The sequence below is a fragment of the Electrona antarctica genome, assembly GCF_951216825.1.
Source record: "Electrona antarctica genome assembly, chromosome: 6".
Taxonomy (NCBI): Eukaryota; Metazoa; Chordata; class Actinopteri; order Myctophiformes; family Myctophidae; genus Electrona; species Electrona antarctica.
Genome location: NC_136811.1, coordinates 49,113,833 through 49,129,740, shown reverse-complemented (window position 1 = coordinate 49,129,740; position 15,908 = coordinate 49,113,833). Strand labels below are relative to the sequence as shown.

The window sequence follows — 15,908 nt, the reverse complement described above, 5'->3', positions numbered from 1 at the left end:
GAAAACCGAGGAGGTTCGTGTTTGTCACTCACTCGTACAGGTGCAATAAAGTGGCGTAAGGTTGGAGCAGCGTGTTGCGCAAGACTGTGTGCAACAGCCGCGGCAATGAAACACAAATGAAAATATTGGGTTTCAAAGAAACCAAAGAACAAGCGGCACAAGACAAGATAAACGGCAGATAGATGGCTAAAAAGTACAGGAAAGACCCACACATTGGAACTAGCTGGAGTATAAATTGAACATTAGTTCCACGCCACTATGTCTTCGTCTCCCTTTGTTGTTATTCATCTGTCCTCCCAGCCCCCCCCCCCCCCCCCCCCCCTCCCTTCTCTAGCCCTCTGATGTGTGTTCTTATCTATATATCCATCTCTTTCTGTCTCTGTCTCTCTGTGTCTCTTTCTCTCCATTCTTCCGTTCGTCTTCCATCGTCTCACGTCTCCTGCAGGCCTCCTTTCTCCCTTCTCTCCGTCTTCTTGGCTGCAAATGTCACTATGATGACGGGATGGGGGGGGGGGGGTTCGCTTATGATCTCCATCTAAAGATCTATAGTCTTTATCTCCCTCACATCCGTATGCAGACGCAATGGCGCTGGGATATCAATCATTCAGAGATGATTTCTATTCCACCGCAACCCCCGCCAACAACCACCACTACACCCCCGGTTGGGCCCTTTTTCAATCCAGGCGCCTTTGAAATGCTGCCTTGAGCCCGGTGATCGATGGAGCCTTAACAGTCTCGGGCGAGGGGGAAGCCGGTGACAAATGCCTCCACCAGAGCCTGTTGATGGGACTACATTAGCGGAAGTTGAACTGGAGTGAATTAGAGGAGTGGGGGCCATGCGTGTCTGCGCATCTCTCTCCATCGAAACAGCCACAAACAAGAACAACACACAGCCTCAGCACAAACACAGGAGATTGATGGACAGTCGTCATGGCCTAAATGCAGCATCTCTTGCCAGGACTTTCAGTGTTCTGCTGCAAAGTGAACCACTTCAAAGACCTGTGCCGAACAGGGCGGCGACCCGTTAGCCGAACGGTTTGGACTAGGCTTTAACGATCCCTATAGGGGGTTCCAAATGGACCCGTACAGGTCCGTAACTGATCCTTGGAATTAAAAAGTTTGAGAACCACCAGTATCGCAATTGTATGACAGATGTGAAGTCCACATACCAGCTCTGACAGTGTGATAAACCGGTTCTGGAAAACCCGTTCCACATGTGATGGAACTGATTCTGGTTCCTCAATGTTGGATCCGGTATCCCCTTGTTTTTGCTCTTCCTGAACCTACTGTCAATTATACCAGGGACTAGTTGACTTAGCTATTCCTTGTCCCCATTGCGCATATAGGCATGCTTTTTCCTATGATTTTTCCTATATGATATGAAAACAATCAACCATGAACTACCAACACCAGAGCTCACAGCTGCATGTCTGTTGTAGAAAAAATAAATAAAAATAAGTCTTTGATATAATGTGTCGAATGGTGTTTTGATAGTCGAATATTTAACTATTTTGTAAATGCTCTAGCTCATGTACCTTATATATCTCAGGTACTATGTGTGCATTTATTTTGTGGAAAAGAGACCCCTTGGTTGTACTGCTGTAGAGCCTGTAAATAAATAAGCTAAGAGAGACCCTACGGCTGTGCCGTTTGTGAAACAAGCTTCTAAATATCTGAAACCCTTTACTTGTACTTTAGTGGCAAAAGCACTCAAACGTTCTTCTTTCCTGCCTTGATCTCTGCCCTAGCTCTCGCTTCTTCCCACAAATGACACCAAGGAAACTATGCACAAAAATGAATTTCAGCCACTTTTTTACTTTTGTAAAATTGTGATGTGACAATAGAGCTGATTCTGATCACCTCCCTAGTTAGGACACGTACGACATGCATGGTTCAATGCTTTGATCAGCGAGTCCATGGTTAGACTCAACTTTTCTGTCTTTCCCCTACAGTCTCTGTCTCTCTGCATTGACTGTCTCTCTCCACTGTCAGTAAAGGCTAAATACATACATACATACATACATACATACATACAGTACATACATATAACTGTTTTTAAATTAATCTATCAATCGTTATTTGCTGCCTTTTCATAAGCAGGTGTGCACATTTCCTCAGGTCAGCCGTCTCAGGGGGAGAAAGGTATGGTCCTCCCACGGTGCGTTTGGTGGAGTAAAGAGGGCCTGTCATCCATGCAGGGAAGAGCAGCCAGCCCGGGACAGGAAACACAGCTGTTTTAACAGAGATCGCTTTAAGAAGAAGGAGGAAAAAAAACTGAAAGAAAGAAAGCAAGAAACGTCCGACCACAGCAGGTTTCTGACTTCCTGCTTGACTTTTGATCTCTCAACGTTCTTCTCTCCTTTTCTCCCTCCCTCTCTCTCTCTCTCTCTCTCTCTCTCTCTCTCTCTCTGTCCTCGCCCTCCTCTCTCCTCTCTCCCTCCTCTCCCTGCTCTCTCTCTCTCTCTCTCTCTCTCTCTCTCTCTCCCTCAGGACGCGGAGGAGTATGCGGAGCTGCCCGTCAGACACAACGAGGACCAGCTGAACAGCCAGCTGGCCCAGCAGCTCCCCCTGCCTGTGAAGCCCCACTCCTACGACAGCCCCCACACCAAGGCCCACCTGCTGCTGCAGGCCCACTTCGGCCGCAACTCACTGCCCTGCACCGACTACACCACCGACACCAAGACCGTGCTGGACAACGCCATCCGTGTCTGCCAGGTGGGGCTTGTTCGCTCGCTTACTCGTTCGTTCGTTCGGTCGGTCAGCAAGGCTGGGGTTCAGAGAGAGGCTGCTAAAGCTGCCATGGCTGGCATGACATGCAGAGGAAAGATACCGCCCGTCGGGTGGAAACCTCATATGTCCAAAAACTGCTCATTTTCAGGTTTTAAAATTCAAGAATACCAAAAAGTAGTAGATCGTTTCGAGCTTGTGGTTCTGCCACTTTTGATGCTTTTGTGTGACCGCTGCGGTGTGATCGAGCGGGCCGTTAATTTACGAGAAAATAAAAAACACACACAAAAAGTTAGAACAGGAGAGATGCGAGGTTTCTCCCCGACAACGCCGATATGTGATGAGAGGGTTCAGATTACACAGCCGCGGCCTGGGGGAAATCACCCTCGCTAGTAAATCACACAAATGCACTTGCTCTCCTCCTGGGAAAGTCTGTCGAACCACCACCACCACAACCTGGCACTTTGCTATCATCCATAACAGCAGCGCTGTCTGTACATCACATTGAGGCTCTCTGTGTGCCGCTGGAAGCCCAGCCTCTGAATGCATTTCCAGGTGTCACGCGGTATCACTGTCATCCCGCAATGGAAAAAAGGGAACACAACGCTATCAGCGTTACCCCAGAGCAGAGCTAGAGAGAGGAGACAGGAGAGACAGGAGAGAGCAGAGCTAGAGAGAGGAGACAGGAGAGACAGGAGAGGGAGCGATGCATCATGCGCTGCATACAAATCGATTAGCCCCGAGACTATAAGATGGCCCAGTGAGAGAGATGAAATATGTAGGGAAAGTCCGACTGTGCCAATATGGTAATTTTCCAAAACTTTCGTCCGGATTTAATCCATTTTCTGCATTTTGCCTTTATTTTTTAACTTAAATCATTGCTTCGGGAGGTTCCTAGCATAACATATATTGTGGGGGGGGAGAGGGGTCCGCTGCCAAATATATATAATTTGGGGGGGCCTTGACCCGAAGAGGAAACTGAACCTTAACTGAACTAGCGGTTTATCCCCCTCCCCCTTTCAACACTACCTCAGCAAAATCCATGTTGGCCACTATTTTTTTTTTTTACTGCATTTTTCTTTTTCCCTGTTTTCCTTTTGGTTCTTTATGTCGAAGTGTCATGCATCATAAAGTAGTGCATTTCCTCTGATGCCTGTGCTGACTATGCACAAGCCTGTAAATCTGTTACAGAGACAGAGCACCTCGGAGGCACGCGGGACGGACATATCACCCTTCCTTCAACTATGTCTGTCAGCCATAGCAGCCCAACCCAGTAGTCACTTTGAGTGGCGGCCGGGGGCAAAGGCAGTCTCCACAACATTATTTACTATGCTGTGCCTATCGGGTTGCAACTCGGACAGGGCTGAGTCGGCTCCAGCAAACTGGAGCAACGAGAGCCAATTTGTACACTCTGAGTTGCACACCCGTAAGGGGACCTCTTTTGGTGTTAGCATTATGTTATGCTTTAGCTATTGAAAAATAGCAGATCTACAAGCTCGTAGCGCGCCACCGAGTGGCGCGCTACGAGCTTGTAGGTCTGCTATTTTTGAAAAATCCCACCCGTGTGAACTGAGTGGTGCAAATCCCCCCCCCCCCCTCTCTCTCTCTCTCTCTCTCTCTCTCATTAGCAGGCAACAGTGCAATACTATCTCTCTGTCTCTGTTTCTGGCACAACAGCGCCCCTACTGGTACTCATGAGTCACACACAAACATAGTCACAAAGTCACTGACATTGCTGTTCCTTGGAGTGGTTGCACCACTCAAAAATCGAACGACTGACATAGAAACATAGCTTTTTCAGAAAACTGTCAGGATGTAGAAGACATTTTTAGAATCTGATCTCAGGTCAAAATGGGTTAAGAAACCCACTGGTCTAGCAGAGTGTTTCCAGTGAGCGTACAAGCACAATATGGGCACCCTAACTCTGTTTGATCAGAACAGGGCCTTCATTCGTATCATTGGTAACACCTGTGAAGGAAGTAAGGAAGAGGCCCGATTTCTGTCCAATATGGCTGCTGTGCATAGTTAGAGACTATTGGGGTCCAATATGGCTGCTGTGCATAGTTAGAGACTATTGGGGTCCAATATGGCTGCTGTGCATAGTTAGAGACTATTGGGGTCCAATATGGCTGCTGTGCATAGTTAGAGACTATTGGGGTCCAATATGGCTGCTGTGCATAGTTAGAGACTATTGGGGTCCAATATGGCTGCTGTGCATAGTTAGAGACTATTGGGGTCCAATATGGCTGCTGTGCATAGTTAGAGACTATTGGGGTCCATTATGGCTGCTGTGCATAGTTAGAGACTATTGGGGTCCAATATGGCTGCTGTGCATAGTTAGAGACTATTGGGGTCCATTATGGCTGCTGTGCATAGTTAGAGACTATTGGGGTCAATATGGCTGCTGTGCATAGTTAGAGACTATTGGGGTCAATATGGCTGCTGTGCATAGTTAGAGACTATTGGGGTCCATTATGGCTGCTGTGCATAGTTAGAGACTATTGGGGTCCAATATGGCTGCTGTGCATAGTTAGAGACTATTGGGGTCCAATATGGCTGCTGTGCATAGTTAGAGACTATTGGGGTCCAATATGGCTGCTGTGCATAGTTAGAGACTATTGGGGTCCAATATGGCTGCTGTGCATAGTTAGAGACTATTGGGGTCCATTATGGCTGCTGTGCATAGTTAGAGACTATTGGGGTCCAATATGGCTGCTGTGCATTAGTTAGAGACTATTGGGGTCCAATATGGCTGCTGTGCATAGTTAGAGACTATTGGGGTCAATATGGCTGCTGTGCATAGTTAGAGACTATTGGGGTCAATATGGCTGCTGTGCATAGTTAGAGACTATTGGGGTCCATAGTTAGAGACTATTGGGGTCCATCAAGGCAACTTTGGGGTTTGGGGTGAAACATGGCATTTCTAAATTGTGGCATTGCTACTTTTACTTCAGTAAAACATCTGAGTAGTTGTTCAACCACTGTTCAGTAGAGATGACAGGGACCCAAAACCAAACGCTCTGCATTTGCAATCCCACAAAAAGCAGCAGGGGGTGGACAAAATAAAAGCCTTTGTCGTGATGAAAAGGAATCGTGTCAATGGCAATAATGTCAAATTGAATTTGTTGGTTTGTTTTTCACCAAGGTTTGTCATTGTATTGAGTGTTTGTGTTGTAATGTGGAGTCCTTTGGGGAGTTCTAGACACAAGCCACACGCTGGTGAAGGTGGGGGGGGGGGGAACCACACCAGGGAAATGAAAACACAACACAACTTGAGCAATAAAATGAGAAACAGTTGAGGCTCGGGTAACACTGAAGAAAGGATGGCGAGGCCTACGTCTCACTCACCCCTCCTCTTACACACAAACACTTATACGCTAACATTTGAATTCATTTCACGCTCTTCTAGGGCTGCAACTGTCGACAGCACTTTTGTTTTTTCATATATCAACGAAAAAATGTTTATGCATTTATTATAACTGAGTAAATTGATCTAGCTAAAATAGCCAATCAATAAGCTGACAACGTGTCTTATTGCAAAGCTCCCGGTGAGCAAAGGCTAACGATGGAGATATGCAGCTGGTGCTGCAGGCACCTTCGGAGGTTTCAGCCCGTCAACATATGTATACATACACATTTACATTCACTTACTAACAGACATGCCCAGTGGAAGCCACGGTAAAATGTATTAAATTAAACTCTGTTCCATTTGGTTTCCGTTTGTTGAGTTAAAAACTTCTGCAGGGGACCCATTTGTATACACACTGTCACAGTTAAATTGACAGGATTTAGGATTAAATTCAGGATTTCTCTTGCGTGGCTGTATGTGTATAAAATGAGTGTCGAGCGGGGCAGCGCCGGCGGGGAGATGTGGGAATGATTTGTGGCTCAACCTGCTCGCTCGCCTCGTAAAAAAACGGAAAGAAAAAAGGACAGTGCTCAGAAGGTTGCCCTTAACAACCGTGCGCCCGCCCGCCCTCCCTCTCTCTAAGCAACAGACCCACAGCCGCGGGTCTGCTAGACATTGTCCATGGCTGAATGTCAGGTGCTTCTGTGCGGCCACAGTGTGTGCCTGCGTGAAGGGCTAGTTAGCGTTTGGTTGTTGGCGGGGTTCTGCTCTGAGAGAGTTATTTTCTTACCCACACCGACAATGGCTTGCAGACCCGCATGAGGCCTGTAAGCCATTGTACGTAACTACGTGAGTGGGTGGGTGGTTGTGATGCAGAAGCGTGCGTACGGATGTGTGAGAATCTGTGTACGTGTGTGTGTGTCTGCACGTTGGATGCGTGTGTCTTGTACCGATACATGTGCATCAGCATTGCGTGTGTGCATGCGTGTGTGTGTGTGGCTGTGTGCGTGTGTGTGCACGTGTACGTACACGTGCATGCATAGCCTGCATCGTCATCGTGTCTGCATGTTTTACAGATGTGATTTGTACCAACAGTACTGTACATGTGCATCATGTATTGTGTGTGCGTTGCTTGCGTGCATGCAACAATTGTGTCTGCTTGTGTGACGCATGTGTTTTGTGCCGACAGACTGTGTGTGTGCGTGTGTGTGTGTGTGCGTGTGCGTGCGTGTGAACCCGTCCATGCGGTGTATCTGGGAGTGATTGTGCATGGTACGTCTTCCATATGTTTATGTTTCTGCTTTCCTCTGCTCCTCTCCGTGCTGCAGTGGACTGACTGACCACTGCTGTTCACTTTGTGATGTTCCTCCGTGCTGCAGTGGACTGACTGACCACTGCTGTTCACTTTGTGATGTTCCTCCATTGCAATTCAATTCAATTCAAAGGGCTTTATTGCCATGAGAAAACATACGTTTACATTGCCAAAGCAAAAAGTGGAACAATACAATCAAAACAAAATGTACAGTATGTAGAATTGAAAGTCAGAATCTCCATATAAATTTCTATGTACCGAGATCACTCGATGCATATATAGTGCAGGAATACACACAATGATTATTCTTTAGGGTGGTTGTGTTCCATTTGATAGCCTTATCCCTATCACAGCAGCTCACGAATCTTGCTGTGGTGTTGTACATTGTTGTACTTCACCCAGCAGATATGGGAGTTTTTTTCCGTCATATTTTCAAAGTCTCCGTGGGTGATTGTAATCTGTGGGAACTGGGAAGTATGTGTCTCTGATGTCTTGGTACAATGAACAGATGGTTAGGAAGTGTAGCTCAGTTTCCACTTCTCTCGAGAGACCGGTCTGCCTATGACGGCCTTTCTCGATCACAAGACTGTGCTCAGTGAGTCTGTACCTAGTTAAGATTTGTCTTTGTTTTGCGTCGGTCACAGTGCTCAGGTATTCTGCCACAGTGTATTCTCTGTTTAGGGCCAGATAGCGTTCTAGTTTACTCTGCTTTTGTGTTGCTTCTTTCCAATGTGTCAGATAGTGTGCCTTTTGCTGTTTTATAATTTGGCTTAGTCCAATGGGTTTTCTATCTGTTGGCTCTGTTTGTGCACAGAGTTCCAGGGCCAGCTGGCTGAGGGGGCATCTATCTAGAGTACTGTATATGCCGTCTCTGTCGGGTGGGGAACCTCATATGTCCATTAGGGCCGGGACTTTAACGCGTTAATTGAGATCAATTAACTACAGAAAAATTAACGCGTTAAAAAAATTAACGCATTTTAATCGCACTATTTTTTTCACCGCGGAACGTTGTCACTGGACAGTTTTCAGATGGACCGGCGCACCACCCAGTTCACCGAGTGAAGTGTCCGTTGTTACAGGGAGTGGAAACCACCCCCCTTTAGAATGGTATGGCCCAGCAGCATTGGGGGAACAATAACACCACCAGACAGTTCACCAGACCGGGGGAAGCCGCTGAGATCACTTTGCTTGTCCCCGTGGATTGGAAATAGGATTTAAAAGGCTATCCGATGATAGCGTGGATTACAGCACAGTTGTGTGCAATTATTCAATAAAGAATTCGCATATCACCGAAGACCGCACCTCGTCAAGCCTCCAGTATCGGCTCGATGCGAAACATGTTGCATGTTGCCTAGCCTGGAAGCTAACGTCAACAACAGTAGCTCTGGTCCATAGCGTAGTTAGGACTCAGGAGGAGTTCTATGGTACTTAATTTGATCCTTTCCCCTCAGACCCACGGAAGTGCAGGCTGTGCAGCCCCTCGTTTTTAGCACAAAAAAATATGTGAAAGCCTACTTTCCTCCTTCTAACACTATGGATCAGAGCTAACGTTATTCCAACTACCAGTAGCAATTCAAGGACCCGACCAGATGACATGGTTTCTAACTAAACGGTTATGGCCAAATAAAATGTAAAATCTGTTAATGGCTGTTACTGTATGTCCACGGAAGAAACACAGAGGTGCTTTCTTATGGTCATGTCACATATTTGCTGCACCAAGCCCCCCCCAACCCTGTGGAATGCATTCCCCAAACTCTCAGAAACATGCCCCCACCATCCAAACCTTCAATATTGCTTTCCCCAGCTATTTCATCTATTTAATTCCTTAGTGTTTTTCCTCTAATAAAGTTGTTTTTGATTTATCATGTCCCCCTTGTAAAGCATTTTTGGGTACTCAGAAAAGCTCTATATAAATTATTAAATTTGAGATATTATTATAATTTATTACTACAAAAACAATGTTTTATTGCTTAAACTTATGTATTCACTATTCATTGATTCACTAGTATACCAAAATCCATTAAAAAAAATAGCTTTCTCACTGTTCTCGGGTCAAATAATGATATGCGATTAAAATGCGATTAATCGAGATTAATTAACTACAAAGCCTCTGATTAATTAGATTAAAATTTTTAATCGAGTCCCAGCTCTAATGTCCATAACTATTACTTTTCAAATGCAATAGCAGCTCACAGCTGAAGCGAGTGCAGTTCCAAATACCAGGCATAGCAGGCAGTGATGCAGCCATGCGGCCAGTGATGCATCATTGGTACATCTGTGTAAATGAATCACTTTTGTTGATATTCCTTCTCAAACTCTGGCAAAGAACACCAGAACATATCCTCTTTCTTTTTTTTTTACTATAATTCTTATCCCACGATTTTGCAACCCAGTTTTTTTTCACCCAGTGCCAATTATCTAATGTAATCTTGGGCGCTACACTTCCTCTGCCAACCTGTGGGGACTGACCTCATGCCTCCTTCTATGCATGAGGAGTCCAAGCTGCTTCTTTTCACCTGACAGGGGGTAATTTCCCTGGCCGGACGTAGCGCGTGGAAGGAACACGTTATTCCGCCCAGTTCCTTTCCCACGCCCACAGCGGGAATCGAACCCAGGACCTTCTAGCTGTGAGGCGACAGCACTACCGACTGTGCCACCGTGCCCTAACATACTCACTGAATCGTCCACACAATGTCAATACAAAGCTAGATGCATATCACACCCAACTACAGCCCTGACGGTGATAATATTGATGTTGATCAATACGTTGATGAAACGTTCTCACAACATAATCTTCAAAAATAGTTGTACAGTTCTTGACCCCTTGCTCCGTTAAAATCTCAACTATCTAGAAACCCCAAATAGCTGCTTGTGGCTGTCATTTTTGTGAAAAGTGAAAGATTACCATTTACTTTTGAGTAGATTCCATGATCCTGGCTCTCATGAACCTATCCAAAACCTGGCTCTCATGAACCTATCCAAAACCTGGCTCTCATGAACCTATCCAAAACCTGACCCTGGCTCTCATGAACCTATCCAAAACCTGTGGTGTGCCGTTCCAAATTGCACAGATGTCAGTCTGTCAGGATACGGTTGTGGTTAATACTTGAAATACCTGAGGATAAATGGATAGGAGTGATATATATACAGCCTTCGGAAATGTGGAACAATGCCATGTAGAAAACTTAAACTAAAAAAAACATCCCAGCCATGGACATAGAATTGGATCTTATTCGATCTATTCATTTTCATATTATATCAACAAATCAAAAATAACCAAATGAATGTTTTTATTGACTAAATCAGTCTGATTAACCACTTAAAGGACCACTTCACCACTTTTCAACCTATCTTCATATAATTGGTCCTCACTAATGATCATGATAATACTCTGTCTATGTCTCATAGGAGGGCTGTGGGTAGTTCACCTGTCCACCAGTGACATCATCGATGGGGAATCCAAGCTAATAGAAACTGCAGGCTTTCTTTTCCTGAAAAGTTGCAATGTCAAAATATTGTTTGCACAATAATATAAATCTAAATATATTTCAAAACAAATCTTGTTTAAAAAAGAAATCTGCCAAACGATGATGTCACTGGTGGAGGGGTTTCTGAACTGCGCACAGCCCTCCTATGAGACACAAACCGAGTAGAACAGAATTATATGAAGAGATGTTGAAAAGTGGTGAAGTGGTCCTTTAAGCATAATTTGATCGATCTCTCAACACGTCCGATTTCGATTAATTTTGAGCTTGTAGATCTGAAAAAAAATCCCAGCCCAAAATTGTTACATTTCAAATGGATTAATTTCTATAATGGATTAAATGCATTAGTTTGACTAACTGTTGCACCTCTACATAGAAGTCCTTCCTCTGAGAGCTTTTTAGATGAATGAACCCACTGTCCTCGTCACTTCAGGCCCTCTCCATTGGACCCCGGCACCGCTGTGACACGACCAGCCATATTCTGGCATCAATTTCCCTGAGCAGCTACTGTGAAATGTTAATCACTCCTCTAATTTGTACTGCATTAGCATTTTGATTAACTCCGCCAGGGCTTGCCTTCGCACTCGAGGTCCTTTTTAGTCATACTTACTGTCTGGAAATGACTTTTACATTAATTAAGTTTGTTAGAGTGCAGCTGAGCTTTGCAAACTCTGACCTTAACAGAGAGATAGCTGTCTCTGTGTGTGCGTGCGTGCGTGCGTGCGTGCGTGCGTGCGTGCGTGCGTGCGTATTTACTGTTCCATAAACTTTGTGTACGCAGCCAGTAGGCCATGGAAGGACCTCCAGGTTTGTTTATGTTCACGTAATTATGTTTTATACTTTTTGAAATCTTTTGACTTTGATTTTATAATGAAGTCAGAGATCAGAATCCACAAAGAATAAATGCATACTGGATCCTAAGCGCCTACTGGCTCTTGATCAAACTCATTAAACACAACAAACATGGACGACGTTGATGGGGAAAGGGTACGCACTCAGAATGACAGGGATCCAAATACATTTTATTTCATACATAAGTAACTTATTTCTCCAAGCTGTGTCACGCCCTTTGATGAACTTGAAGAACGAACGAGGCAGTTGTTCTGGTGTATGTACTGACGGCTTTATTGTAGCAAGCATCGCTTCCAAAGCACACGTCAAAACTCACTGACTGCACGTAATTCAAAGAGCATGAAGTAGTGAGCGGAACCCATGAACCCATCATCATAACCAGGACTTTAACTTTCTACGCTCCATGTTCAATGTGACAAACTCCTGCGTGCTCATGGACGGAAGCTGCAATCACTTGTGCGATCCTGAGCTTATTCCAAACTATATGGTCATGTTACCGGAAATGACACAATCAAACTTCCGGAACACACATTTTACCCAAATCATCAAATAAGTAAAATATCAAACAAAATAATGACAAAAAATATAATTATGGAATTCACAATCGCTTCGGTCTTTACAATCATTTTGGCTATCCAGCCTTTGTCAGACGAAGAATACCATAAGCATTATAGAGGTGAGAGCAGGTTTAGTATTCATGGTACAGATTGGACTTTGTTCTGCTTCTGCGCAGTGGGTGCTTTGCCCAAGTCTGTCGTTTGCCCTAGTGGTTAGATACGAATACATTTCAAGGTAGTCATTAGCATGATATTGAGTGCTTCTGACAGTTCATGGACAGCATGGCCAGGCTGGATGTTGATATGGATAACATTATGAATAATAGTAAAATTAAAATAGTATATAAACATTTACAGTAGCTGTCTGGGAAGCTGTCAGAACCTTCCCTAAAACATCAGGGACAATGATCCACACGTTCCAGACTCTTCTCCCTTCTGGCTCCCAAACTGTGGAATGAACTCTCCATTGCAGTTAGAACTGCAGACTCACTCCCAATCTTCTGCCTAATCTGAAGACTCATCTCTTCAGACTCACCTTAGCCGTAGCATTGCCGTAACACTTGCCCTAACCTTGACGACCTTGCAGGCGCATGCAAAGGCAATGTCATTTAGGCATGTTACGTAGACAGATGGCAAGTGACTTTTGTGTCCGGACAAGTGAATGGGAAATGTACTTGTCCTCAAAACGTTAATGCCAAGCCCTAGTGTGTATAGTTTCAATGTACAGATTAGAGATTTTTTATATACTGTTTAGACAGATGATAGGTTTTTGGTTCACATATGATCATGGATTACTATTGCTAAGCATTTGATGTATTACCTCACGTCTTCCTTGCTTACTGTAAATCGCTCTGGATTAAGAGTGTCTCCTAAATGTCTGAATTGTACTTGTAATGGGACACTTTGCAGACTGGGAACCTAAATCCCATTGATGATGATGTGAGGACTGAGGCGATGTTATGGCAACATATTAGACTTTTGGTCTTCAAGGCAGAGGCTCTGAGACACACTGCTACTACACGCATCAAGAAAGGTGAATTCAGTTGTGTGTGTGGTCCTCCTCTGTGTGTGTCCAGGCCATGCTGGACGTGGCTGCCAACGAGGGATGGCTGGTGACGGCGCTCAGCATCTGCAACCTGGTGCAGATGATCGTTCAGGCCAGGTGGCTCCACGACTCCTCCTTACTGACACTGCCCCACATCGAAAACTCGGAACTCTACCTGTTCAGGTGAGCAGCAGCACCTACGTTCTTTAAACTTTTAAAAAACAAATTTGGATTATCTTCCACAGTGGTTGCTATAGTTTTCCTGGGGCCTCAGCGGCGTTACAAATGGATAAATGGACACTGAGGATGTTACCGTGTTAGCCCCTCGTAGCCCAGCTGTTTGTTTGGAATGAGAAGGAATTACGCCTCGCGTTTTTTATTTATAACCAGGGTCTTTTACTCCCCATGTCATTTTCAAATCGTCCCTGTCGGGTGGAAACCGAATATGTCCAAAACAGTTACTTTTCAGCATTCAAATTCAACAAGGCAATTCATTGTGCTTTACACAAAACACCAAGCAAAGGAAACACTGTAGTTGCGGGCTGCGGATGTGCAACAAATATGGCTGATTAGCTATTTCCGGTGCACGATTCTGACGACACTGGCACGCAACAGACTATAAATTAGGCAGAACTCCACAGACATTTAAAGCTTACCATTAAATATCTAACCCCAACCTGAATCGTTTCCTAATTATAACTACGCCTAACTCCCCCAAAACATTTACCTCGCAATGTCTATTTCTAAATTCTCTCAATTCTACTGCACTTGTGGGGGCATTTGGCGCTCATAAGTATAGTAATGCATTACACACACACACACACACACACACACACACACACACACACACACACACACACACACACACACACACACACACACACACACACACACTCACACACGGTCTGATTGAACATTCCAAGCAGCCTTATGTGTTCTGTCTCTCATGCAAACACCATATGGATGTCCTGGGCCGCGTCCTGTAGAGAAGAATAATTTTGTGCTAACTCAATAAAAATGTTAACAGAGGGATGAGACGAGACGCGCTGCTTCCTGCGGTGGCGAGCAGCAGGAAGCAGCGGAGCAGGATTCCTTTCAGATGGGTGGTGTCCAGTGTTGTTTTTGTCGACTAAAACTAAGACGAGAAATGTTCGTCGACTACCTTTTTTCACTGACGAAAACTAAATGAAAACAAAGCTATGACTAAATATATTGACAATTTCGTCAACAGATAGAAACTAGAATAAAATGTTAGGAAGGGACTAGTGGACACGAGATCCAGTATAAGTCATTTTACGCTTGGTTGCATGCTGAAAATAGCAGCGCGACGCGTTGTGAGCTTGTAGATCGGCTATTTTCAACAAGTGTAAAATGAGCCATTACGACGGCATCAAGGCCCGCCAAAATACATTTTAGTCGACTAAATGAACTGCAGATTTAGTCGACTAAAATCTTATGATATTTAGTCGACTAAAACTAGACTAACATTAAAACATTCTAGGTGACTAAAATATGACTAAAACTAAATTAAGTTTCATTCCAAAGACTATGAACTAAACTAAAATAGAAATTTGCTGCCAAAAACAACACTGGTGGTGTCACGTGGCTAGAGAGAGACGTACCCAGACCAGGTTTTCCTTCCCTCCCAATACCGATTACCCGTAACTTGTGCCCAGTGTAAAAATAAAACAAAAAAAAGTAGGACAGTGGGGTCCAGGTCCTGGGACCCTCACGGTTCCTTGAGGGGGTACCAAATGGACCCTTACAGGTCTGTAACTCTGAGAGTGAGTTATGGGGGTCCTTACTTTTTTTTTTACCGATCTAGGAATAAATAAATAAAAATCCAATTAATAATAATGTTACAGTGCATCTAGAAGTTATAGTAAAATTATAATAATAGTAAATAGTACAGTAACAGTAGTGCAACATCAACTGAAGCATTCAAAATACAAAATAATTGATGACTGTAAAATTACATATCATGTGATAAATGACAAAGGCATAGTAGACTGTCATACTCGTCGATACCCGATAAACCAGCATTTAGGCAGTATCGGCAGCGTTTTTATTCCCGATACTGGCATCGGAAGGACTGACTCTACAACATGACTGATGCCCTCCCGTTCCCTCTCCACAGGCGGTGGGCTAACAAGAAGGGGACAAGGGGCGGGGCCTTCAGCGGACCAATCGAAGGGCTGCCGGAGCTGATCGCCACCTGCGAGGGGAAGGAGAGTACATTCGCTGCCATCATCGGACAGGAGCTGCAGCCCAATCAGATCAGAGAGGTAAACCTGCTTCCTATACGTAGTGTCCAATCAGATCAGTCAGGTAACCTTCGTTCCATGTAGTGTCCAATCACGTCAGCCAGGTATTATTTTTATTTTTTTTAATGTTCTTTTATTCATTTTTTGTTTTTTTAAATTGAGAAATACAAACAGAGTAACAAATACAAAAGTCAGCTAGGTAATTAACCAGCCAGGTAATTAACCCCCATGGCCATTGACCATCAATCGGGTCCACATGGGCCCGGTCTGGGCCCGGTCCACATGGGCCCGGTCCACATGGGCCCCGTCTGGGCCCG

At 44.6% G+C, this 15,908-nt stretch overlaps 1 protein-coding gene across 1 annotated transcript in view; it reads left to right on the top strand.

The window, feature by feature from the left end:
- The window catches only part of LOC306925120 (activating signal cointegrator 1 complex subunit 3-like), a 250,456-nt gene that overhangs the window by 227,116 nt on the left and 7,432 nt on the right, over positions 1-15,908 (top strand). The window contains exons 35-37 of the mRNA XM_079503798.1: positions 2,491-2,715; positions 13,359-13,510; positions 15,465-15,612. Coding sequence (XP_079359924.1) covers positions 2,491-2,715; positions 13,359-13,510; positions 15,465-15,612 — 525 coding nt within the window. The remainder of the gene's footprint in view (positions 1-2,490; positions 2,716-13,358; positions 13,511-15,464; positions 15,613-15,908) is intronic.